Source organism: Vipera berus, assembly GCF_964194415.1.
Source record: "Vipera berus genome assembly, chromosome: 12".
In the NCBI taxonomy this organism is placed as follows: domain Eukaryota; kingdom Metazoa; phylum Chordata; class Lepidosauria; order Squamata; family Viperidae; genus Vipera; species Vipera berus.
Genome location: NC_138215.1, coordinates 2,639,916 through 2,667,540, shown reverse-complemented (window position 1 = coordinate 2,667,540; position 27,625 = coordinate 2,639,916). Strand labels below are relative to the sequence as shown.

General features: G+C 48.3%; 1 protein-coding gene across 1 annotated transcript in view; it reads right to left on the bottom strand.

Moving 5' to 3' along the window:
• The window catches only part of LOC308673379 (NADPH oxidase 5-like), a gene marked incomplete at its 5' end in the record, with an annotated part of 62,386 nt that overhangs the window by 17,014 nt on the left and 17,747 nt on the right, over positions 1-27,625 (bottom strand). The window contains 5 exons of the mRNA XM_081337003.1: positions 381-532; positions 3,345-3,477; positions 3,633-3,815; positions 12,562-12,737; positions 23,835-23,988. Coding sequence (XP_081193129.1) covers positions 381-532; positions 3,345-3,477; positions 3,633-3,815; positions 12,562-12,737; positions 23,835-23,988 — 798 coding nt within the window. The remainder of the gene's footprint in view (positions 1-380; positions 533-3,344; positions 3,478-3,632; positions 3,816-12,561; positions 12,738-23,834; positions 23,989-27,625) is intronic.

Genomic DNA, 27,625 nt, shown 5'->3' with positions numbered 1-27,625 from the left:
AATAATTTTTAATCCCTTTTTTTCCAACCACTCTGGACTGCAAAAGATGTTCCTCTGTTGGCAGGATTTTGGTTTTTTACTTGATTTCCAGACTTGATTTTATTTGACTTAAGTTTGTGTGAAGCTTAATGTATCTAATTTCTAAAGAAGCTGCACTGAAAATAGGCAAAAGGGAAAAAAAGAAAATGCACATGATCACTACTTGATATGGCTGCGAACCAGACTGAGAATCACATAGAATCTGTGCAATTCCTATAATTCCCAGTTAATACCAAACTGGGAGAAGATCATCTGTCCAGTTGATCTTAGTAACAGATAACCCAGCAACAAGAACTAGAAAAACTTCTAGGTAGAGAGGAAAGGTATTTTAAACTCCAAACCTGCACAACATTTGAGAGTCTGTTGTTGTTCCTTGACTTTTGGGCCGCTGAGTATTCAGGATTGTCATCCAAGGGCTCCTGAAAATTCCAGAAGTACTCGTGCAACCGGTAGGTCCACTGCCCCAGTGATCGAACATGCAGCCAGATAGTCTCTTTGAAGAGAAGGAACAGATTATCCTTCCTGATTATATTAGTAGGCCGAAGCATCACAGAGATTAGCATAAAGTAACAATATGGATTGGAACCGGTTTCCTAGAGGTGGCAAGATCTGGGTAGGGCAGGGGTCGGCAACCTAAAACACTGGAAGAGCCACTTGGACCCGTTTCCCACAGAAAAGAAAGCACTGGGAGCCACAAAACCCTTTTGACATCTAAAATGAAGATAACACTGCATAGATCGTTTTTACCTGTATGCTATGTATAAAAAAACTATAGTGTGTTGCATTTATGAAATCAATGGACTGCTACAAAGAAAACAAATTTTTATTTCTGCATGCAACAAAAACATTTTGAACTCCAAAAAAAGACGCTGGGTCGAAGGTTACTTTCAAATAAAATACTCAATGTCTATTTGAGTCCTCCTTGTATTTATGAAATAAAAAGCTGGTGCAAGCTATAAAAACTACAAATAGAAAAACAGAAAAGGACAGGAGAAAGAGGGGGGGGAAAACCTTTCTCCTTCATCCCAACAGGTAAAAACAATTTTAGTAGCTTATCTACCATCTTTAAATACAGCATAATTATCCCCATACCTCATCTCTTAACTGAAAACACATCAAAATATTTCATTAAACGTTCTTTACTAAAGGTCCAGTAAGGACAACCACATATATTCATATTTTCTCTTTCCCTCCCTCTCTCTCTCTCCCTCCCTCTCTCTCTTCCTCCCTCTCTTCCTTCCCCCACTCCTTCTGTCTCTCTCCCTCCCTATCCCTATCTCTCTTTCTGCCCATTCATTCATTAATCCGGTTTGAGCACCTGCACGCACCCACACAAATGTTTTTCTATCTTGCTCTCGCGGGGATCAAGAGGAGAAGGAACCGGCCCGAACGGAATGGGACAAAGGAACATGGCTGCCTTAAGATGCCTGCTGCATCTCAGGCACCCCACCATGGCTGACACACCACGGGCATTCTTATTCGGCTGGTTCTCCCCTGGCGCTTGTCTCCTGCTCTTGGTCTGCCAGTCCTCTTCCCGCACTCTGTGTGTGTGTGAGAGAGAGAGAGGGGGGGCACTTGCGCTTCTCTCTCTCCCTCTCCGATCTTCTGCTCACTCTGGCACACCTTCCTGACCAGCGGCCAACAGTAGCGCCAGCTGGGGATCACAGGGGCTGCGCTCCCTTGGGGTCTCAGCTTGCGGGAGGGCTGGACTGTTCAGTGGAGGCTCCAGCGGGCCGCTCCGCGCAGCTGCCTGGCCATGTACGCCTCAGATGGGGCCAGCCCAGGAAAGGGACTTCCTGGCTGTGCTTCTTCCAGGGGGTGGGGGTCCTGGGTGTTGGCTGGCCAGGTGAGCAGAAGATCAGAGAGAGAGAAGAGAAGTGAAGCACAGTTGCCTCTCTCTCTGTCTCTCTGCAAAAGGTGGAGGAGGACTTGGAACCGCAGGAGAAGGCTGAAAGAGCCACATGCGGCTCCAGAGCCACGGGTTCCCAACCCGTGGGGTAGGGCATAGAGCAGTGAAGGGAAAGGATAAATCAGGCCTTTGAACACTCTGCTTTCCATTCATCCAAGATCCCTGGAAGACATAATTGAGACATGGGGGTTCCCTGTGCCAAATGTGATAGGGCTACCTGATGGGGTTTATGTTGGGGGTTCAATAGACCCAGTCTTGAACTTTAAGCTCGGTCAGCAGCCAGCCCTGTTTGCCTGAGGCTGGTGCCGTCTCATCTATGTCCATCTCTGAGGAGTCAGGTCTGACCAGATGGGCATGGACCTTAGTGACCTCATGTCTGGATGACTCCATGTGCTCTAAGCAGGCTTTCTTTAAACCATCTTCAGAAGCTACAGTTGGCCAGGGTGCAGTTGCTTATATGGACAGCAGCTGCACTGGTATCCAGTTTGTTCGAGGATTCAATTTAAAGATTCCAAGCAGGTGGCAACAATTGCCCGATCTGGGCTGATTTTGAAACTCAGTGAGATTAAGTCTGTTAGTCATTGGCTGAGAGACCATTGAGAATTCCCAGGGCTATATTTAATTTTTTAATATATAATTTTTAATAAAAATGTTTAAACAAAACATAAAAGCTAACATGAATAAATGTAAAACAAAAGGGGAAGAAAAGAAAAATGTTGAAAAATTTGAAAGAAAAAATAAAGTGGCTTCCAATATTCTTCACAGCAGTGGTAAACACAAAACATCTCTCTCTCTCTGAAGTTACACTATGTTACTCTTATTCCTATAATTTTATTTGTCTAATCATCAAAACCATAAGTAACAAGTTCTCTTTTTTCAGTTTTACACAAAAAGAGTTTTTCAGTCACCAATAAATGCCAATGCTGTTTTTTCTCTAATTAAAGACGTTATTTATTTTATTTATTTATTTATTTTAATTCCATTTATATCCCGCCCTTCTCCGAAGACTCAGGGCGGCTTACAAGCTTAGCAGTAGCCTTCATTCTATGTATATACCTGCTTATTAGGGCTTTCACACATTTATCCATTTCAGCAAAATCTCTCAACTTTACCAACCATTCCTCCAGAATGGATAGTTCCACTGCAGGTGATGCTCCAACACAGTGTGACGCTGGTAAGTGCAGATTGGGGTCACCCTTCATAGCACCATAAGACGGGCGGTCCTGGGAATTCAAGACCTCCTGTTCCTCAGCCTCCTGGATGGTCTGGGAATGCAGGGTCAGGAATGTCCAGAAATAATGGAGCCACCGCTTTTGACCTGGAGGACTCTCCTCCCTTGCAGATGCTCCTGTCAAGACCAAAGCCCTGGGCTGGACAGCCACAGTCAGTCCCCTACCTGGCTGCTCTGGAGCGCTGCTGAGAGTGAAGGGGTGCCACTCATACCGGGCAATGACCGGAATGTTCAGGTACACGTAGTCACCAGGCTTATAGTGGAAAAAGGGGGGCTTCTTAATCACCAAATGAGTCACCTGGATTTCAAAAGAAATAACATGGGGACACAGTCACCCTGTGCTAAGGATTCAGTGGGCCATTGGGCAGAAACCATTGTTCCTTTTCTACTCTCATCAGCAAGTTATACATGCTGATACCCATTTCCTTTTACTTTACTGTTTGTGGAACCCACCTTGGAGGGTAGAAGGTTGACTTCCACAATATACAGCCCACCGACACGTGACAAAGCAGCTGCTAAGGCCTTCTCTCCGAGGAAGAGAGATCCAGGGATCACAAACCACTTCCAAAAATTAGCACCGTGAACAATCAGCAAAGCCCAGAAGGGGATGTAAGAAAGGTGAGTCCAGTAGAAGAGCTGCTGGTGACAAAGGAAGGGGCACATTTTGCAGGGAAAAAGGAAGTTAGACCAATGCTTTAAAAGAAATAAACAGAAATAAAATCCCATTATTTACCCATATTTCAGAGAGGGATCAACTATCCAGATATCAACTGGGAGACAAACTCTGCAGTGAGTGGGAGATCAAACATATTCCTAGCTGACAACTTTGTCATCCAAAAGGTGCAGGAGGGAACCAGAATAAAGCTACACTGGACTTAATTCTTACTAATAGGGAAGAAGTGATAGAAGGAGTCGAAGTTGCCAGAACTTTGGGCGAGAGTGACCACATCATGCTGGAATTCAATATAATGCAAACACGGGCAATAGAAATTAATCCAACCAGTGTCTTCAACTTGAAAAGAGCTGATTTTAACACACTCAGAGAGAACCTAGGAAAGATTCCACGGATGAAAATCCTAAAGGGGAAAACTGTGAGGTGTTCTCACGAGTGAATCGTTAAAGGTGCTTCCAAGCAAAGGCATCACGCAGAGATGCAATCATATTAGCTTTATTCATGATAGATCAAAGAGAAAGAAATACTTGGCATGAAAGCATTCATGCCTGCATGTGTGAGAGAAATAAAATAAAAGAAAACAAGCTAGCATTACATGACTAAAATAGAGGTTAGGAGTAGAGATAGAACTGGAGAATAGAACTTAGAAACTAGAAGCAGAACAAAGAGCAGCCCCTCGTGCAGAGGTATTTATGGGGGGTCTTGGTCCCTCCCTGACCATAAAACTCTCTCACCAATGGGGCTGTCGGTCCGAGACCCTTGGCTCATCAGTGGAAGCAAAGAAGCCTCTTTGCCTCCATCTGATGATCCTTTTGGGGAACTGCCAATGGCTGGCACTAATCATCTAACAATTCCCCTTCTTGCCAGCCAATGACAGGGACCAGTGAATGTATGTAAGGGGCGAGCAGGTGTCATAGACATGCATAAAAACATTCAGAAGGCCAAACACAAACGCTTACACAGAAGGTTGTGCCGGTCAATGGGAACAGGCTTGGTAAACAGATCAGCTATCTGGTCAGCTGTGTTACAGTGCTCAACATGTATAAAACCCTTTTTGGTAAGCTGCCTGACATTTTTATAGCGTATGTCTATATGGTGAGATCTGGAGCCTACTGCATAAGCCTCCGAGATTGCAATTGCGGCAGTGTTGTCCTCTAGAATTTGGATGGGCAGAGGGGGAGATGCCCAGATGCTTGTTATCAGTTCATTGAACCAAGTCAAATCATTGGCCGTGTCTGACAGGCTGGCATATTCAGCCTCGGCCGTGGAGCAAGAAATAAATTTTTGCTGCCTAACATGCCAATGTATTGGGCAGCCATTAAGCAATATGAGGAAACCAGAAGTGCTCCGTCTAGTTTTGGTGTCGCCAGCCCAGTCTGTGTCTGAGTAAGCGGAGAGCTGGGCCGTCTTCCCCTTCTCTGGTTCTAGCATAAGGAGAGCATCAGCTGTGCCCTTTAGGTATCTAAGCACCCTTTTAACAGCAGTCCAGTGGAATTCCTTTGGGTGTTCCATGTGCCTGGACAATAGATTCACAGCTAAAGCTATGTCAGGTCTGCTTCAATTGCTGATGTATAGCAAGGAGCCAATCACAGATCTGTAAAGCGTGTTATCTGTGAACTCAGGACCGTCCTTATGGGTGTGGTTGTAAAAGTCGCTTTGCATTGGGCTATGCGTAGGATTAGATTCTGTCATTTTGCATTTGGCCAGTAATTCCTCTATCTTTTCTTTTTGAGATAGAGCGAACCCCCCCTTAGTGGCCAAAATATGCACACCCAAGTACTTGTCAACCCTGCCCAAAGACTTCAGAGTAAACTTTTCTTCCAGGGCCTTGGCAAATTCATCACACCTTTCCTTGTTAGGCCCTACATATAATAGGTCGTCCACATAAACTAACACCCGTTCTGTGGTTCCCTTGGAATTGCGTGTGAAAACACATTGATCTGCATGAGATTCTGAGAAACCAACTCGTTCTAAACTCTTTCTAAGACAGTCATACCATAATTTCCCTGACTGCTTAAGACCATATAACCCTTTGTGAAGCAACCATGTATTTCCCCCTTCTTGCTGGTAGCCAGGAGGAGCCTTCACGTAGATCTGCCGGTCCAAGTTGGCGTGGAGGTAAGCCGTCTGGATGTCGAATTGGAAGACTTCTTCTCCCAGAGCGGCTGCAGTCACGAGGGCGGCCTTGACGCTCTCTGCCCGGACGGTTGGAGAGTAAGTCTCCGAGTAGTCCTCCATGTAAAGCTGAGCGAAGCCCTGGGCTACCAAACGGGCCTTGTATAGGTAGAGGCCATTGGCAAGTGGTTTGGCCTTGTAAACCCACCTTGTGCCAATGACTTTTCTCTCCTTTGGAGGTTGCTGGGGGGTGAAGACCTTGAGTTGTTTTAAGCTCTGCATTTCCTTCTCCATCGCGAGCTGCCATCTCTCCTGCTCCTCGATGGGCAGCTCCTGGATGTCAGAGAAGGATTTTGGGGTGACCACAACGCTGTTGACAGACGCGATGTGGCCAATGTCAATTCTCTTTGGCGGGACCCCTTTGTTGGACTGCTTTGACCTCCTTACCTTCTGCCACTCACTGCTCTTTTCTTCCGCGGGTCTCTGAGGTGTCGCTGGTGGTGAAGACGGCGTGTCTTCCTCCATGGGACTGGACGCATCTTTGTCTTGTTCCTCGCTTTCGTCGGTGGCAGGGTATGTGGTCGTCTCAGGTGATGTCGTGGTCGGTGTGCCTCTGCTGGATCGGTTGGCATATGGGCTCAGATCATTTGAGTGGATCTGGGTCCAATTGGAATCCTCTTCGAAAGAGGCAGATTGGGAAGTCACAGGCCTGCCCCCTTCTCCCAGGAAACGATAGGCCTTGGAGCCAGGAGCATAGCCCAAGAACCTTAGTCTCTGGGAAACAGATCTCCCCTTCTTCCGCAGCTGCTTGGGGATGTGCACCCATGCATAGGAACCAAACACACGCAAATGTGCCAGATTTGGTTTCCTACCGTGAACCAGGAAATATGGGGTCTGGTTCACAACACTGCTCCAGGTGCGGTTTAAGGTGTAATTGGCATAATGGACCGCCTCTCCCCAGTATGATTCTGCGACATCTGCGTCTGCAATCAGACTACGCATCATGGTTTGCAGGATTCCATTCCTTTTCTCAGCTACACCATTTTGCGAAGGCGTGAATGGTGCAGTTAGAAAATGGCGGATGCCCTTACGCCTTACCCAGTCCTGGAACTTCTGAGACATGAACTCAGCCCCGCGATCGCTCTGCAATTGTGCGATCTTGGTCTTGTACTGGGTCTCTACGAAGTTGTACAGTGACTTTATGGCGTCAAAGGCTTCAGATTTTTCTGTGAGAGTATACACGTGCCCGTATCGTGAAAAATCATCAACGGCAGTGAGGAAATACTTTTTCTTTCCTAGGGATGGTGTGAAAGGCCCAACCAAATCAACATGTACTAGTTGGTACGGGTATTGAGTCTTACGTAATGACACCTTTGAGATAGGTGCAGCCTTCCTCTTTGTTTTCTTGCAAATGGCACAGTCCAGAAACACGTCACAGTCCTTGAGCTGGACTCCCTCAGCAAATTCTCCCATCTTTTTAACTACAGGGAAGCTTGCATGACCCAGCCTTCTGTGCAATAAGTGGGCGCACTTATCATGAAGCCGCTTCCCCACTGACACCCTCTTGGCTCTAGTTGCTTTGAGTGGTGCTGTAGGTGCCTGCTGAGATTCAGGCTCCTTGCCCACACTGCCCTTGGAAAGCCTTGGGGCAGGCTGTGGTGGCTTGGGAGAAAAATATGGTAAGCCGTTTATGATTGTAATATTTCCAATGACCCTCTGGTCCCTGGTGACATGACCTCCCCCCTTGCGAAATAAAACTTCCACTTTGTCATCGTCACACAATTTGGTAATGCTTAATAGGTTGTTGGCTATGGAAGGAGCGTGCAAGACACCTTCAACTTTCCCAAGACCAGGTACAGAAACAAACCCCTCTGCTACAATTGAAGCAGTATCTCCATTTGCCACTTTGACAGATGAGTTAATTTTCTTTAACCTTTTAAAACCTTGACTCATATTAGTAATGTGAGAAGAAGCTCCAGAGTCCAGTAACCATAAGTCAGTGGAGCTATCAGCCTTTGTTGTGGGGGTGAGGGAACAAGTATGCAGAGAAGTTCCCTTGCCCCTGCCACGCCCCCTTCCTTGCCCCTTGCCTCTTACTTGATTGGGACCACGTTTAGGGGCTTGATGTTGATGGGGGCAGTCTTTCTTGAGGTGCTCCTCAGAGCCACAGATGAAACACTTAAGCAGAGCATTAATTTGCTCTGAGTTGTGGCGCCCCTTTCTGGCTTGCTGAGTGGTGACTCTGACGTATTCTCCGGCATCTCTTCTCCTTCTATCTTCCTCGATCAGTCTTCCTGTGAGGTAGGACAGATTTATGTTTTCCCTCTTGACCGCTTCGAGTGAAACAATGAAATTGCTCCAACTCCTGTCTAGGGAAGCGAAAATGATCGCAACCATGCTCACATCATTTACAGGAAAGTCTCTGGATATCAATTCTGACCTGAGTGCCTTTAATTTTGCAAGATGTTCAGGCATGCTGGCACCAAACCTCAGTCTGGTTGTATAAAGCTCAGTTGTAAGTCTGGTGATGGAACCAATGGTATCGCTGTTAAATAAATTGTATAATAGGCGCCACACTTCATCAGCTCTGAGCCTCGCTGGTATGCTGGAGAACAGGTTATTATCCAGAGAACTGAGCAGGGTCGAATAAGCCTGCAAATGTCGCCACTCTTCTTGACGTCCCCATGGGGGAGGGGGTGGTTTCTGGACCATTTGTAGAGTCCCATTCTTTAAGAGATATAGCTGTATATCTTTACTCCAACTGCTATAATTTTCCCCTCCCAGTTGTAGTTTTTTAAAATCATTTGGCAGATTGGCTGCCGGAATATAGTCCTTATCAGACCCACTTTCAAAAATTTTTGAAATGTCCATTGACATAAATGGGAGAGGTAAAGTGGTTCCTACAGTGAAAGGGGTCCCTCTAGTGGTCGAGGAGGGAATCCTTTCTTGACTATTTAGTAACTCCAGATGGGCGTGCCCGGAAACCATGTGATCCGGGGGAGGGCGTTGTTCAGGATTTCTCCCTTCTTCCCATGAGGCATTGGGGGGGCGGAGCCCAGATTTACCAGCCCGGAGTTGCTTCAATGAATCCTCCCGAGAATTCCAACAACATGGATTTTCATCATTGCCTGTTTTGCCCTGAGCTGCCCATTGCTGGTCCTGAAGACCTGGAGAGAAGGTGGGAGGCCACGGGGGTTGATTGTTGGGAGGCTGCAGGCTGGATTTCCCCCGGCAGTTGGGCCCTGGGGAGAGGATGGGAGGCCTTGGGGGGGGTGTGGGCACCCCCGACGTCTGCTTGGCCCCCAGGGCTGTAGTCAGGACTTGGATGGCCGTTTTAATTGCATTTGTATTTGTATTAGTATCGGCTGGGCAGATCTCATCGCCATCATAGGGCTTTAGGCTTTGTGGTGGGGAGAACTCAGGAATATGCATGCTGCCTTGGTCGGATGCCAGGAATTGCATGTCATTTCTGTTGTATGCCAGGGACTGCTGGCTATTCTGGCTGGATGCCAGGGACTGCTGGCTTTCCAGGCTTAAAAAGTCTTTGTTAGACCGTGTGGGGTTACAGGGGGCCGCCATCTTGTTTCCTGTGCCAGACCATGTGGGCGGAGCCATCTTGTTTCCGCTTGCCCCAGGAAGCTGTAGCTCACAGCTGGGCGAGGGGGTTCGCTCCAAAGGCCCTGGGGTCCCGGGGTCACTAAGGGTGGCGGGCGCCATATTTGGAGGCCTCGTGGCTGCTAGGGAAAGACTCACCGTGTGTTCGGAGGCTTCCTGCGCGGTTTCCTGGGCTGCCCCCCCTTTCTCCTGCATTGCAAAGATCTCTTTAAGCAGCTCTTCACGTTCCTGTGCAGTCAGCTTACTCACGTGGCGTTTGGTCTCAGCCAGGTCCGTCTCTGCAGCATCTGAGCAGTCTTGGACAGTCTGCAAACCTTGTATGCTCTCCTCTGTGGCGTTCAGTTGTAGAGAGACATGTGAAGGGGTCCTAGACGCTCTGCTGGATCCTCTGACGGGATGAAGGCCATTTGTGTTCTCATCTGCAGCTGAGGTTACATCAGGGGCTGGGGCTGTTGATCTTGATTGAAGACTCCTGGTCACAATCTGGGATCTCCGGCCATCCATTTCAGTTTCAAATCTTCTGCAAGCTTGGAAGCTTTCCTTTAAACCATCCTCTGGCTACCAACTTGTGAGGTGTTCTCACGAGTGAATCGTTAAAGGTGCTTCCAAGCAAAGGCATCACGCAGAGATGCAATCATATTAGCTTTATTCATGATAGATCAAAGAGAAAGAAATACTTGGCATGAAAGCATTCATGCCTGCATGTGAGAGAGAAATAAAATAAAAGAAAACAAGCTAGCATTACATGACTAAAATAGAGGTTAGGAGTAGAGATAGAACTGGAGAATAGAACTTAGAAACTAGAAGCAGAACAAAGAGCAGCCCCTCGTGCAGAGGTATTTATGGGGGGTCTTGGTCCCTCCCTGACCATAAAACTCTCTCACCAATGGGGCTGTCGGTCCGAGACCCTTGGCTCATCAGTGGAAGTAAAGAAGCCTCTTTGCCTCCATCTGATGATCCTTTTGGGGAACTGCCAATGGCTGGCACTAATCATCTAACAAAAACAACTCAAGAAATGTGTGAAACTCTGAAAAATTTGATAATAAAAGCCTAGTCCAGGATAATACCACTGAAAAAGAAAAACAAGAAATTCAAGAAGAAACCTGCACGGCTGCACAAAGATCTCTCAGACAAACTGAATGACAAAAAGGACAAGCACAAAAAATGGAAAGAGGGACACATTAAGGCTGATTATCAGCATATAGCTTGAATCTGCCAAGATGAAGTCAGGAAAGCAAAGGCTCAGAATAAATAAGACTTACAACAGAAACCAAGGATAATAAAAAAAGTTTGTTTCAATATATTAATAACAAGAAAAAAGTCAAGGAAACTGTAGGTATCAAACTCAATTTCATTGTGGGCCGCATCAGCATTGTGGTTGCCCTCGGGGGGCTGGGTGGGTGTGGCTAGCATGGGCATGGCCTACTGGGTGGGTGTGGCTGGGTTGGGCATGGCCTACTGAGTGGTGTGGCCTACTGAGTGGGCGTGGCCAGTTCAACATTTCTCATGTCAGAGGCGCCTGGGCAGGCCTGGGACGGATCTAAGAGTTTCTGGTGGAGGAGGGTGGGACTGGGGCGAGCTCCAGGACATGGTCCATTGGAGGAGCTTCACCATCCCTCTCAGACCATGCGGGGGTGGGGCAGATGGTGGCGCAGGCTGCCCAGAGCCTTGGGCAGTGGAGGTCAAGCACCCAACCCTTGAGTTTATGGACCCCATAGCCCAACCTAGCCTAGCCCCATTTCCCCAAAGGGGTGTCCAGCTGCGCTTACCTCCTCCTCGAGGCTGCTGCTGCTGTGCTCACTCTCCTTGGCCAAGTTGCTCATGGTGTTGCAGGAGTGCAAAATGTGTGGGTCAGAGGGAGCCCCACTGCCTCTCCCCATGAGGAGACCCAGCTTTGTAACCAAAGCATCCTCAGCAATAGGATGGGAGACCACCAGGAGAGGTCAGGAGGAGGGGACAAGGGGATGGTGAAAGGGCAGCAGGCTGCTTGTGGCCAAGTGCTAAGGCAGGACTTCCCTCAGACCCTTCCTCTCTCTCATTATAATCTTAATATCAGAACCCATTCCTATTTCATTTCTATCTATCCCCTCTGACCCAAAATCAAATCTCACCTCTCCCTGGGTTCTGTCATACTCCCAAGGGGGAGGGGGATGTGCTCGTAGGTTTATTGTCTCTGCAATAAACATTTTACTTTCCTGCGTTATCTCTCTCTCTGAACTTTCTCTCCCTAAACTGTCAGCTAGAACAAGGGAGGGAACAAGGAATGTAACTTCCAGTGCCTGGCTTATTTCTACGCTCCCAGAAGGTGTGAAGAGCCGCCCGACCATCGCTGTGTGAACCAGAGATGGGCCAATGTTATCTCCCCTTTCCCATGGTGGACTAACACCTGGGGATTGGCCGTCCCACATTGGCTGGACAAACTATGGGGTGGGGTCTTGCTTGGGGATACTTTAACCTATCGTTCTGCACGGGAAATCTCAGATCCTGTCTATTATGTCTGCTATCAACTGCTCTGAATAAAAGTTCCTGTTGGGAGAATTTGCTTCCAAGAGTTCTGCTTTCTTAAGATGTGGGATTGAAGTGGGTCCTGACATTAGACAGGATCTACACTAATAGTCTTCCTGGAAGGAAGACCCTTACCAGGGGACTTTGCAAAATCCACAATGTCAGATGATGGGGCAGGGAAGGAAGAACCCGCCGCGAGGAGGGAGCCCTCCCTAAAGTCGTAACCTTGGGATCTGAGACATCCTACTCCTCGGAGGAAGAAGTGGTGGAAACATGCAGCGACAAACCTCAGTGGTCAATGGGTGTTGGAAAGAAAGAAACCACCTTGGTTTCATAACACCGCTGCTGAGAGGCAAAGCTAGAGGCCATGTAGATACCCTGTGACTGCACACAAGCACTCTGTTGCTTAGTCTTTTGGAGGATAAGCAAAGGAGAAAATAAACAAAGAAAGCAAGGGAAAGATGAGCAGCTCACCTCAAAATGACCGCTCCTGCGGACCAAGGTAGTGGAACACACGAGCATCAGAAAGATGAGGAGCTGCAGGAGGAGACCTGTAAGAGAGGCAGTTCCATGGATCCATCCGATGCCAGGTCGGGTGGTGAAAAGATATTCCCAGAGACGATGCCCTCCTTTGGCCTCAGAGAGTCTCACTAGGGCGAAGGGAAAGGCTTTAGGGAGTTACCTAACATAGTCTTTTGCAATATGGTGATAATTTGCATGTAAGTGTGAGGTACATAATAAATGTATACCTTATAATTTTTCATAATATAGATTAGCTTATATTTTATAAAAACTATTTAGAGCCAGTATTTTAAGGTATAATCATACAGCCAAAGTGTAGCCATATTTAACCTTGCTAAAGTGATGACATACACAACTTTTGGTTTCAAGCAGGCATCAGTTACAATGTATAAATCAGGGCTTTTCAACCAGTGGTACGGGTACCGTGTGTGGTATCTTGGCACCTGGCAGGTGGTACGCGACCATCCTAGAAAAGTAGTGGGGGAGGGGAATGAGCGGAACCGGTGGCAGCACCGCACAAGCCTGAGCGAGAGACAGCTGGAGCTGCAGGGCTGTCAGGGCTCAGCGGAAGCACCAGGATCAGCGCCAGGATCCAGCTGGAGCTTGGTGCTGATCCTGGCGCTTCTGCTGAGCCCAGAAGAAGCGCCGATCAGCTGGAATGTTGCAGCATCTCCAGGGTCTTGTGATTTACATTCAGATGCTTGGCAACTGATTCATATTTATGACGGTCACAGTGTCCCAGGGTCATGTGAAGTGACCAAAACCTGCTGCAACCACCCAGCAGACAGGGGGGATAAAAACCAAACACCCCACCCCACCCCCGCTGCCAATCCTCAACAGAAATGCTCACAACAATGAAAACCTCGGACAGGAGGAAGAGCACCGGTGGGGGGGCAGGCAAGCGTCTTGCTCGGCTGTGGCTTAGGGGGCACTTTTTTCAGTGCCATTGTAACTTCAAACAGCCACTAAGCAAACTGTTTTTTTTATTAAAGAGTTTTACAAAAACAAAATTTTACAATATATCTCCAAATCCCTCCCACCCCAAACCCACCCACTTCCCCCCCCCCACTTCCCAGAGCTAAATACAGGATTATAGTTACAATAATCATATTCTAAATAAAAATTATGCATAATATACAATTAACCAAATTCATAATGTGCTTTAACTCCCCTTTAACATAACTACAAACAACGTACCAATAACAATATCCCACTAAAATCTACTCATAAGCTAGATGGAACTTTTTAGTCCCATATTTGTTTTGAATATAATTTATCCATCTCCTCCAAACTGAAATATATCTTTCCTGTGAATGATCTTTCAAATAAGCAGAAATCTTAGACATTTCTGCAAGATTCGAAACTTTAAACACCCATTCTTCTATAGTGGGCAAACTATCCTTCTTCCAATATTGTCCCACCAGTAACCGTGCTGCTGTTATCATGTTCAACATCAAGTTAGTTTCTTTAACATCACAATCTACCACAATACCCAATAAAAACAATTGCAGAGAAAACTTTATCTTTCTCTTAAAAATCTTTTGAATGTTCCACCAAATTTTAATCCAAAAAGCTTTTATATTTCTACAAGTCCACCACATGTGAAAATAGGTAGCTTCTAAACTACCACACCTCCAACATTTAGACTGTAAATTAGGATACATGTTGGACAACTTCTTGGGATCCAGATGCCATCTATAAAACATTTTATAAAAATTTTCTCTTAAATTTTGAGCCTGAGTAAATTTAACATTTCTGACCCAAATTATCTCCCAGGTGTCCAACGAAATTGGTTCCTGAATATTTTGTGCCCACTTTATCATACAGTCTTTAACCAGTTCCGTTTCCGAATCCAATTCAATTAAAGCATTATATATCTTCTTTATATGTGCACAATTTAAATCTCTAATTTGCTTTACTAAATTTTGATCTGTAATTGTGATGCCAAACTTTTGATCTGACTTCCACCTAGCTTTCAATTGGGTATATTGAAACCAAGAGTAACTTATGTTTTCTTGTCTTAACTCCTCTAATGGTTTAAGTTGCCAATCATTCCCTTGCAATCTAAGTAGTTCCTTATAAGAAACCATATCCATACTCACTCCCATAGATACGCCCTCTATCGCGTGTCCAGGAATTCCCCAAATCGGTATTTTATAATTTAACTTATAATAATACTTTTTCCAGACACGCAATAAAGCACTTCTAAGAATATGGGATTTAAAAGCCCTGTCCACCTTCTTATCGTAAAGCAAATATGCATGCCATCCATATACCAAATCCCATCCCTCAAGATGAAGTAGTCTCTTGTTAGTTAAATTAAGCCAATCACTAACCCAAGTCAAGGCAACCGCATCATAGTACAATTTCAAATTCGGCGCCTTGAGTCCCCCTCTTTCCCTGGCATCTTGTAAAATCTTAAATTTAACTCTTGGTTTTTTCCCCGCCCAGATAAATTTGTTAATACCCTTCTGCCATTGATCAAGGTTGGCATCCTTTTTCAATATAGGTATCATTTGAAACAAAAAGAGAAACTTTGGTAGAACATTCATTTTAACAACTGCAATTCTTCCCAGTAATGATAATTGTAATTTTTTCCAATTATTTAAGTCCCTTTGTACCTTCAACCATAGTGTTTCATAATTATTCTTATACAATTTTACATTTGAGGCTGCAATATATACTCCTAGATATTTAACCTTCTTCACTATTTCAAAACCTGTTAATTTAGATAACATATCCCTTTCACTCATAGATAAGTTCTTAGATAATATCTTAGTCTTATTACGATTCACCTTAAACCCAGAAACCTTACCATACTGAGTTATAATTTCCATCAAGTCTATAACTAAGCAAACTGTTGTAAGTCAAGTACTACCTGTACTTCATCACTTTTTTCCTTTTTTATTTTTTTGGTCATCAAGTTTTTGACACCTTTCTAGGCGACTGGTGGTACTTGGATGTTGCCATATCCTAAAAGTGGTACAATGGGTGAAAAGATTGAAAAGCCCTGGTATAGATAGGTGAGGGAACAGAGTTGAAACATTTGTATCATCCAGCTTAGACAAACAGGCTCCTATTTTGAGCTGAGTTGGTTGAATGTCACAAACATGAAAAGGGAAATACAAAGGTAAAACAAAGGAGAATTATTAATTGAACAGCTGCAATGTCTAATAATTTTACTAGGTAGTTGGAAAGCATGTGACCAGACTGGACCCATCAACTGGATCTGGAAAAGAAGGATGTGGCGTATTCTGCGGGACAGGTATAAAAGCTTATGCTGAACTAATCTGAGAGTGGCCCTTTGCAAACACTTCAATAAAACTGTCAAGCCCCGCCGGTCCGCCGCCCGCTCGGGCCTCGACATTGCCACCGGCAAGCCCCGGAACCTGCCGTGATGGGCGTGGCTTCGCCCAAACACCGTGGAGCGTGCCGCAGCTCCGCCGATCAGCTGGCCGGCGCCCAGCTGACCGGCGCACCCCCTCCGGATCGCCGACATTGTCTCCGTCGAGCCCCGGAGCCTACCGTGATGGGCGTGGCTTCGCCGGAACGCCGTGAGGCGCGCCGCAGCTCCGCCGATCAGCTGGATGTTGGAATAATGGGCGTGGCTTCACCCGAACACCGCGGAGCGCGCCGCAGCTCCACCGATCAGCTGGCCGGCGCCCAGCTGATCGGTGCACCCCCTCCGGACCGTCGGCTCCGTCGGGCCCCGGGCGTTCGGTCGGTGGGCGTGGCTTCGCCTGAACTCTGCAGAACGCGCCGCAGCCCCGCCGCGCAGCTGGCCGGCGCCCAGCTGATCGGTGCGTCCGCTTCCAGCCGGCCGGCGGGCGCGCGTTCACCTTGTCGGCGAGGACGGCGCCGGGCAGCCACCGAACTACTGCTGGCGACTGCTCTGGGCCCTTTAACATCTCGGCGGCAGGACTCTGAGCTGCAGGCGGCGTCCGGGCGGGAACAGACTGGAGGCACCGTAGGACTGAACGGGCAGACAGGCCCGCCCCAGCAAAACGCGGAGGGGTGTGTGGCTGTGCCCGTGTTGCCACCCTCACTCACTGGGCGCTTAAATGGACCCGGGGGGGAGCTAACAGCCGCAACGCCGGCACGGACTGGGGTGCATGAGGGAGGCTTACCGGGGAGGGGGCTTGGCGGGCCGCAGCAGTGCACACGGAGAGTGGTGGCTATGCAAGGTGGTGGGTGGGGCATTTATGGAGAGGCGGGCGGATGCCGGTTTGCTTTGAAGGGGTGGGGTTAGGGTGTGGTTATATGATAAAAGGGCGTTGAGGCTAGATGCCTCAACGCTGACTTTACCGCGGTTTGATTTTGTTGAAGAAATAAACCTGGTCACCCGTTCCTTTTGGAGTGCTTTTGTTTCCTGGCAGAGGACGTCGTGACAGTAAGTCAGCGTTATTCCAGGATACCTACTGCTGTTACTCACGCTTTGGGCATGGCAGAGGATCCATCGGGGCTTGACTTGGCAGCCGTGGAGGAAGGGGCTGTTGGGGCTGCAGTTGCAACTCCACCTGATCCTGGCGTGCCAGAGGGGCCAGCAGTGCGGCCGAAGACCAAGGGGGTTATGGCCTCGGCTGAAGCTGGTGATAGTTGGGAGGAAGGGTCTCTGGCTCAGAGCGGGGGGGGGGTGGCAGAGCCCTCCCTTGGAGCGTTTGGACCAAGTCCGTGGTGAGGGCCGTTCACGGGCCGCAGTGCTGGCTTGGAGGGAGCGGCGGCTGACGGAGGAGGAAGGCGAGGAATGGAGCTACTCTACGGCCCCAGGGGCCTACACAATGGATGTGTTGCGGGACCGTTTTGGGGAGTTTGGGTATCAGGACACTGCACCTTGGTCGCCTGCGGGTCCGGCTCCGGAGATGCGGCGATGGTCGCTACAGAGGTTGACACCCGGCCAATCGGGCCAGCCCAGTTTCCGCCCGGCAGGCCCAAGGTTTCGGGGCCCGCCATCACGGCTGACGGAGTTGGGAGCTGTTCAGGCCGAACGACAACACCCCGGGGCGTCAGACCAGGCAGAGGCCACCAGGTGGGCAACAACGGCCGGGGCGACCGCCCGGCCATGGAGCGGGCGGCACCAAGCACCAGGTACAAGGGGGCCCAGGGCCTGTTCACGGGGACCGGTACGAAATACAGGCAATCTTAGACTCCCGGGTACGGAGGGGGCAGATACAGTATCTCGTGTTGTGGAAAGGATATCCATTGGCAGAGGCTTCATGGGTGAGGAAAGGGGATGTTCGACGCAGACCGCGTTGACGCCTCGGAAGTCGACACACATGCGAAGCGTGCCGTCCTTCTTCTCCCGGAACAGTATTGGCGCTGCTATCTTGGATCGGGCAGGTTGGATGAACCCCCTCGTGAGATTTTTGTCGATATAGCGACGTAGCTCCTGCATCTCGCGAGGCGTCAAAGCGTACATGCGCGGTTTTGGCAGCATTACGCCCGGCTCAAGCTCGATGGCGCAGTCCGTCGCTCGGTGAGGAGGCAGAGTGTCACACTCTTTCTCGTCGAAAACCTCTGCTAGGTCGGCGTACACCTGTGGGAAGCAGGCTTCTGCCACCCCCTCTGCCCCTTGAACCCGCTCACCACCTAGCTGCTCAGTAGGACCCACATATGCGTGTGGTGGTGGTTGTGGCCCTGTCCCCAACCGTAGGTGCCGGCAGCCCTCCACCCACCAGATCGTGGGCCCCCACTTGTCGAGCCCACGCTGACTTACTGTCACGACGTCCTCTGCCGGGAAACAAAAGCACTCCAAAAGGAACGGGTGACCAGGTTTATTTCTTCAACAAGATCATGATGGGCGTGGCTTCGCCCAAACACCGTGGAGCGCGCCGCAGCTCCGCCGATCAGCTGGCCGGCGCCCAGCTGACCGGCGCACCCCCTCCGGATCGCTGACATTGTCTCCGTCGAGCCCCGGAGCCTACCGTGATGGGCGTGGCTTCGCCGGAACGCCGTGAGGCGCGCCGCAGCTCCGCCGATCAGCTGGATGTTGGAATAATGGGCGTGGCTTCACCCGAACACCGCGGAGCGCGCCGCAGCTCCGCCGATCAGCTGGCCGGCGCCCAGCTGATCGGCGCACCCCCTCCGGACCGTCGGTTCCGTCGGGCCCCGGGCGTTCGGTCGGTGGGCATGGCTTCGCCCGAACTCTGCAGAACGCGCCGCAGCCCCGCCGCGCAGCTGGCCGGCGCCCAGCTGATCGGCGCGTCTGCTTCCAGCCGGCCGGCGGGCGCGCGTTCACCTTGTCGGCGAGGACGGCGCCGGGCGGCCACCGAACTACTGCTGGCGACTGCTCCGGGCCCTTTAACATCTCGGCGGCAGGACTCTGAGCTGCAGGCGGCGTCCGGGCGGGAACAGGCTGGAGGCACCGTAGGACTGAACGGGCAGACAGGCCCGCCCCAGCAAAACACGGAGGGGTCTGTGGCTGTGCCCGTGTTGCCACCCTCACTCACTGGGCGCTTAAATGGACCCGGGGGGGAGCTAACAGCCGCAACGCCGGCACGGACTGGGGCGCATGAGGGAGGCTTACTGGGGAGGGGGCTTGGCGGGCCGCAGCAGTGCACACGGTGGGTGGTGGCTATGCAAGGTGGTGGGTGGGGCATTTATGGAGAGGCGGGCGGATGCCGGTTTGCTTTGAAGGGGTGGGGTTAGGGTGTGGTTATATGATAAAAGGGCGTTGAGGCTAGATGCCTCAACGCTGACTTTACCGCGGTTTGATTTTGTTGAAGAAATAAACCTGGTCACCCGTTCCTTTTGGAGTGCTTTTGTTTCCTGGCAGAGGACGTCGTGACAAAAACTTTGTTTTCAAACACCTTTGTAGTGAAATTTATTTTATTCCTAACATAAAGAGTTTCTCATTAAGAGCTATTAAGCCAACATTTCAATTTTTGAAAAGTAGAATTTTAGCTCTTTAATTAAAGCTCAGTATCAAAACAGCATAAAACTTATTGATAAAAATTATGTACCTGGCAAAGTGCATAATAAAGGCCAAAATTGTGTAGAAGGAGATTACAGGTACTCCTCAACTTATAACAGTTCATTTAGTGACCAAAGTTACTGAAAAAAGTGACTTATGACCATTTTTCACGCTTATGACCATTGCAGCATCCCCAGGGTCTGTGATTTACATCTGGATGCTTGACAACTGGTTCATATTTATGACGGTCAGAGTCCCCCAGGGTCATGCGATCCCCTTTTGTGACCTTCTGACAAGCAAAGTCAATGGGGGAAGCCAGATTCACTTAACAACCATGTTACTAACTTAACAACTGCAGTGATTCACTTAACAACTGTGGCAAGAAAGGTCATAAAATGGGGCAAAACTCACTTAACAAATTCTCAGCAACATAAATTTTGGGCTCAATTGTGGTCGTAAGTCAAGGACTACCTGAATCAGGTATATTAGTAAGAGTCTGTGACAACGTAAAAAGAGGGCCCTTCCATTGATCTATTCTCTAATGATCTAGTGCAAAGGCTGACTTTGAAAACTGTTCACAAACCACAATTGGTAGTCTAAAAACCACATGCTGCGTTGCTCAGGTGTGCAGGCTCCCAGTCCATTTTTGGTCCCAAATTCAGAATGCTGTTTCTGACTATTAAAACCTTTATGACTCAGGGTTGGGTGCTTAAAGGTTTTGCTGACTATCAGTTAAACATACTATTAAGAGGACAGATGACATCTTAAGTGAGACGGGGACTTCCTTGTGATGGCACTAGAGTTGCAAAATCACTCTTTAGTCAGAGAGATACTCTTGTGTTTTTTTTAGAAATTTTAGACACAGTCTGAACTTGGAATGACAACAACAACAACAACAACAACAACAATAAAGTTGGAAGGGACCTTGGAGGTCTTCTAGTCCAACCCCTGCTCAGGCAGGAAACCCTACCATTTCAGATAAATGGCTGTCCAGTCTCTTCTTAAAAACTTCCAGTGTTGGAGCATTCACAACTTCTGGAGGCAGGTGGTTCTAACTGTCAGGAAGTTTCTCCTTAGTTCTAGTTTGCTTCTCTCCTTGACTAGTTTCCATCTGTTGCTTCTTGTCCTGCCTTCAGGCACTTTGGAGAATAGCTTGACTCCCTCTTCTTTGTGGCAGCCCCTGAGATATTGGAACACTGCTATCATGTCACCCCCTCACCCTTCTCTTCATTAAACTACACATACCCAATTCTTGCAACCGTTCCTTATATGTTTTAGCCTCCAGTCCCCTAATCATCTTTGTTGCTCTTCTCTGTACTCTTTCTAGAGTCTCAACACCTTTTTTACATCGTGGTGACCAAAACTGGATGCAGTATTCCAAGTGTGGCCTTAGCAAGGCATTGTAAAGTGGTATTAATACTTCACGTGATCTTGATTCTATTCCTCTGTTAATGCAGCCTAGCACTGTGTTGGCTCTTTTGGCAGCTGCAGCACACAGCTGGCTCATATTTAAGTGATTATCCACTAGGACAGGATCCCCAACTCTGGTCCGTGGACCAGTACCGAGTCGCAGCATGCCAGCAACCAGGCCACACAAACAAGGAAAGCCCCATCCACAGGATGCAGGCAGCACACAAAACCAGGCCCCCTCCAGTCTGCGGAAAAACGTCTCTCCACATAACTGGTCCCTGGTGCCCAAAAGGTTGGGGACCTCTGTACTAGGACTCCGAGATCCCTCTCACAGTTACTACATACATTTGTGCTGAATACATTTGTGTTGTTTTTAGACATCTCTGGCTTTGGAACTGGGCATACCGTATATACTTGAGTATAAGCCGAATTTTTCAGCCCACTTTTTGGGCTGAAAAATTCCACTTCGGCTTATACTCCAGTCAACAAAAAAAACTTACCGAGGACTTGTGCGCGGCCGAGGCTTTGGTGCTTCCGGGATCGCGCGCACCTCTCCCAAGCCACCGCCGTCCGGAGACCTGCCGAAGTTTGGGGAGGTTTGGGGAGGTGCGCGCGCAAACCTCCCCAAACGTCGGCAGGTCTCCGGACCTCCGCGCCCTGCCTGCCTACTTCTTTCCGCTGCGGAAAGAAGCAGGCAGGCAGGGCGCGGAGGTCCGGAGACCTGACGACGTTTGGGGAGGTTTGGGGAGGTGCGCGCGCACCTCCCCAAACCTCCCCAAACTTCGGCAGGTCTCCGGACAGCGACGGCTTGGGAGAGGTGCGCGCGATCCTGGAAGCACCGAAGCCTCGGCCGCGCGCAAGTCCTCGGTAAGCTCCGGGCGGTCACTTGCTTCGCGTCTCCTGAGGGAAGGGGGGGGCGACTGGAGCGGGCGTGTTTCCTCGCCTGCTGGGCGCTGCGATTTGCCCGGGGAACGCGCGGGCCCCGAATGGCAGCGTGGAGCGAGGAAGCGGACAGCCAGGGCTTCCCCGAGAGCCGCGGCCACACAGGGTATTCCTGTGTATTCAGGCTTGCAAAATGGCGGATCGAGCCTCTGCTGGCGGCAGAGGCTTGCAGAGCGCGGATCCAGCCTCCGCCGGCGGCGGAGGCTTGCAGAACGGCGGATCAGCTTATACTCGAGTCAATAACTTTTTCCAGTTTTTGGGGGTGAAATTGGGGGTCTCGGCTTATACTCGAGTCGGCTTATACTCAAGTATATACAGTATTTATTTTTCTATTTACATTTTAAACATGTAATACTTTTTATAATAGAATGTGAAGTGAAGTGGGCCTTAGAAAAGCTGAGCAACAACAAAGCTAGTGGAGGTGACAGTATTCCAGCTGAGCTATTCAAAATCTTAAAAGACGATGCAGTAAAAGTGCTACACTCAATTTGCCAGCAAATTTGGAAAACTCAACATTGGCCACAGGATTGGAAAAGATCAGTTTACATTCCAATTCCAAAGAAAGGCAGTGCCAAAGAATGTTCAAACTATCGCACCATTGCACTCATTTCTCATGCTAGTAAAGTTATGCTTAAAATTCTACAAGCTAGACTCCAGCAGTATGTGGATCGAGAACTACCAGAAGTACAGGCAGGATTTTGAAGAGGCAGAGGAACTAGAGATCAAATTGCTAACTTACGCTGGATCATGGAGAAAGCTAGAGAGTTCCAGAAAAACATCTACTTCTGCTTCATTGACTATGCTAAAGCCTTTGATTGTGTGGATCATAACAAACTCTGGCAAGTCCTTAAAGAGATGGGCATACCAGACCATCTTATTTGTCTCTTGAGAAATCTATATGCGGGCCAAGAAGCAACAGTGAGAACTGGACACGGAACCACTGATTGGTTCAAAGTTGGGAAAGGAGTCCGGCAAGGCTGTATACTGTCGCCTTGCCTGTTTAACTTATATGCAGAGCACATCATGAGAAAGGCAGGGCTAGATGAATCAAAAGTTGGAATTAAGATTGCCGGAAGAAACATCAACAACCTAAGATATGCAGATGATACCACTCTAATGGCAGAAAGTGAAGAAGAACTAAAGAGCCTCTTGTTGCGGGTGAAGAAGGAGAGTGCAAAACTTGGATTGAAATTAAACATTAAGAAAACCAAGATCATGGCATCTGGCCCTCTCAATTCCTGGCAAATAGATGGGGAAGAAATGGAGGTAGTGACAGATTTTATTTTCCTGGGCTCCAAGATCACTGCAGATGGGGACTGTAGCCAAGAAATTAAAAGACGCTTGCTCCTTGGGAGGAAAGCCATGGCAAATCTAGACAGCACACTAAAAAGCAGAGACATCACCCTGTCAACAAAAGTGCGTATAGTCAAGGCTATGGTCTTCCCAGTTGCAATGTATGGCAGTGAAAGCTGGACCATAAGAAAGGCTGAGCGCCAAAGAATTGAAGCCTTTGAACTATGGTGCTGGAGAAGACTCCTGCGAGTTCCTTGGACTGCAAGGTGATCAAACCGGTCAGTCCTAGAGGAGATCAACCCTGACTGCTCTTTAGAAGGCCAGATCCTGAAGCTAAAACTCAAATACTTTGGCCACCTAATGAGAAGGAAGGACTCACTGGAGAAGAGCCTAATGCTGGGAAAGATTGAGGGCAATAGAAGAAGGGGACGACAGAGAATGAGGTGGCTGGATGGAGTCACTGAAGCAGTAGGCGTGAGCTTAAATGGACTCCAGAAGATAGTAGAGGACAGGAAGGCCTGGAGGAACATTGTCCATAGGGTCGCGATGGGTCGGACACGACTTCGCAACTAACAACAACAACTTTTTATAAAGTATTTTGGGTTAGCAATTAAAGCAATTAAATAATAGGAAAAAACTACATAATACAGAAAATTTTAGCAGCCATTACCAAAATTAATGATGTGAGTTCCCATGTGAACGGTGCTTAGAACACCCACCATGTAGCCCATCAGCTGATGCAGGATGACATTCAGGTCCAGGGGCAAAACTCTGACCACCCAGGTGGTCCGTAGCCAGGTCAGAGATCGGCGTAACATCAACACCTGGGGATGGCAGATGGAGGGGAAGAAATGAGTTGAATTCATAAATTCAGATATTACAGCAGAGTAGAGAAATAACCTTGAGAAAGGAATGCAGTGCAGTACAGTATAAAAAAGAGGTAAAGGAGTTCCTAAGGATTTTGCTTTGCTTGGACTCTAGGGGTGCTGCTCATCTCTGTTTCAAAGCCATTGAGCCAGCGGTGTCCGAAGACATTTCCATGATCCTGGGGCCAGCGTGACGCCATGGAGTGCTATTATCTTCCCACCAAAATGGTACCTATTTATCTACTTGCATTTGCATGCTTTCAAGCTGCTAGGTTGGCAGGAGCTGGGACAAGCAATGGGAGCTCACCTCATCACATGACACTTGGGTCTCAAACCTGGGCTGCCTGCTTTCCTGCCCACAAGCCCAGGGTCTTCACCGCTGAGCCACTGTGCAGGACAGTATGGTTACATAAAAATCAGCTCAGAGCAATGTCTGTCAGCCTTGGTAACCTTCAGGCAGTTAGTCCACACTTCTTAAAGTTACCACGGTTGAGAAACAGAGGCTTGAAAGAGGAAGAGGAGGGGTGTCAGGACCCACCCCAATCCACATCTTAGGAAAGAAAGAACTCTTGAAACAGGAATTATCCAAAAGGAGCTTTTACTAAAACATGATTGGTAATGGAATACTAGACAGGATCTGAAACTGTGTTACAGATTGGTACTTTTAAAGAGTCCCCGAGTTAAACCCACTCCCCTCAAACCATCTGGTCAGTCCCGGATCAATGAAAATTCAGGTGTCAAACCCTTCCATGGGAAAGAGGGATCTTCCCATGCCTTTATGACAATTACCTCCTTCCTTTTAGATTCTAATTGGAGATACAAACCAGATCTCTCCCCCCCCCCCGCTTCCTTTGTTGTTCTCAGTTCAAAGGTACTTCCCCTGGTCTTTGAAGACAGCCTCCCGGCAGGCTGAATACACAATCCTTGCACCTATTAACATCTTCTCTTCTCCTCCTTTGAAAAATGGCAGAATCCAGGGAATGGTATAAGATTTTAGAAACATACAGATAGAGTTTTATGAATGGGATATAAATGGATTCTGACAAGGGGATTAGAAAGAAACTTGAGATTGCCCAGCTTTGATTCTCTTTGGTATCAGAAGAGAAAGAGAGAAACTTTCAGACCTTCAAGATTCTGTTAGATTCTGCTGAAAATCAGAAGGCCAGCCAGCAGAAGCTACGGGGTCTGATCTTTTCACCTCGTAGCGAGCGAAGAAGATATTCAGCTCCTCTGCCAATGAGGCATCAGTGTTAACCGTGTTCCTTGTACTACCCTTGTAGTTGGTTAAGTGCTGCAGTCTCTGCCACACTTGCTTCGGATTGTTGTCTGCTAGGTGGTTCTTCACCTTGTGTTTATATTGCTGTTTCGCCATCCTAATGCATCTTCTGAGATTTGCCCTGGCCTCTCTGTATGTGTCCCTGTCCCCTGCCTTAAAGGCAGAATCCCGGGCTCTCAGTGAAGTAGCCGAAGGACCGCTCGGGACGACAGGCTAGTTTAACAACAAGTTTATTAGAGCAAGACGAACAGAGAATAACTTGTCCGGCTTTTATAGCCGGCAGCTGGTAGCGAGGACCAATCAGATGTATTTATTTTGGCGCCGTGTCAGGCAGGGACCAATCGGCGTCGTCTTCTGTTGACAGCTCCGGCTTCCTCGTGGTGTGGTGTTTTGACAGCCGCGAGCTGTCAGTGGCTGCGCCTGCGCAGTGTGGCGGACGCTTTGACAGCTCAGTCTTCTTCACGGTCCGGAGTTTGACAGCCGCGAGCTGTCAGTGGAGGCGCCTGCGCAGTACGGGGAACTTTGACAGCTGTCAAAGTTCCCGCGTGTATTCCTGTCAGGCGGCTTTCCTATATATATGCTTTGACGATACTTTTGTGCTGTTAACATATACACTCAAGGGAATGTTTACATCATATATAATACACCCCTTACCCCTCCCCTGGTGCGTTTCTTTCCTCTTGGATGTTTGACCCTGCCCACTGATAGTCCTTTAGGTAGGTGGGTGGTCTTCGATTCCTGGATGATCGGCGAAGGGGTGGTGGATGGTCTGGTTCTGGTTCTTCGTTTTGGTGTTCAACTTCCTGGTTTGGGATAGGCAGCATTTCCGGAGGGGGTTGTAAGTCGGCGTTGGTTGGTTGCTCGGAATTGTGTGGCGGTTGTCTGGGTCTGAGCTGGTCAATATGGCGGCGTATGTTGCCCTGTGCCTGCGTAGCTATGAGGTATGAGATGGGCCCTGTTTGTTTTATTACTGTCCCTTGAACCCACTTGTTTTTATCTGTGTATGATCTTGCCCATATTAATTGACCAGGTTTGAGTGTGCGGCCGGGGTGGGGGTGCTGTTTTTCTTCTGGGTATGTGTCGGGGTGCAGTCTGTCGAGACGTGTTATTAGCCTCCTCCCCCATCTTAATTCCGCCGGTGATTTGCCCGTTGTGGAGCATGGCATTGTGTGTTGTGATAAGAGGAACTGGCTGAGTCGCCTCTGCCAGTTCCCTTTAACGAATTTTTTTAATGCTTCTTTCGTGGATCGTACCATAATTTCAGCCATTCCGTTCGACGACGGGTGGAACGGCGCCGACGTGACCAGCCTAATACAATTCTTCGTAGCGAAGATCTGAAATTCACGAGAGGTGAATTGAGGTCCATTGTCGGAAACTATGGTGTCAGGTAGGCCGTGCGTTGCGAATATTTTTCTTAAGGCTTGAATAGTGGCTGCGGACGTTGTTTTTCTAAGGGGCGTGACTTCCAGCCATTTGGAATAGCTGTCTACTGCTATTAAGAAACTTTGGCCCTGGATAGGTCCTGCAAAATCTATATGTATACGTGACCAAGGGTTCCTTGTAGTCTCCCATTTATGGATCGGTGCCTGGGGGGGTTCGCTCCTGGTCTCCTGACAGGTATAACACCCACCCACATACTTTTCAATTTGTTTATCTATGCCAGGCCACCATACATAACTTCTAGCCATTGCCTTCATTTTTACAATTCCAGGGTGCCCCTCATGTAATATGTGTAATGTTTGGTCTATGTTTTTCTCTGGTATGATGACCCTATTTCCCCATAGCAGGCATCCTCTATGTGTTGAAATCTCGTTTTTCCTGTTATAATAAGGTTGGAATTGGGGTTGTGGGTTTTGAGCTGGCCACCCTGTTGTGGCCCATTTGAGGACTCTGGCAAGTATTTTATCTTTTGCTGAATTATTAGCTATAATGTTTGCCGTCAAGGGGCATTCTGGAAGCTGAGAGATTGCTAAAATTAGGCTGGCTGGGGCTGGATCTGAGTCCCTGGTTTGTATGGGCAGTCTGCTGAGGCAGTCAGCATGTCCCAATTCCTTACCTGGTTTATGTATTAGTTGATAAGAATAGGCTGCTAAGAACGTTGACCATCTTAAGATTCTCGGGGAGAGAATTTGTGGTGTAATTTTATTCCAAGTAAATATGCCTAGCAGGGGTTTGTGATCTGTAAATATCGTAAATGGTCTTCCATACAGATAATCATGAAATTTTTTGACCCCTGCTACTATCGCTAGGGCTTCCCTGTCAATTTGTGCATAGTTTCTTTCAGCTTTGGTCAGAGTGCGAGAATAGAAGGCTATGGGT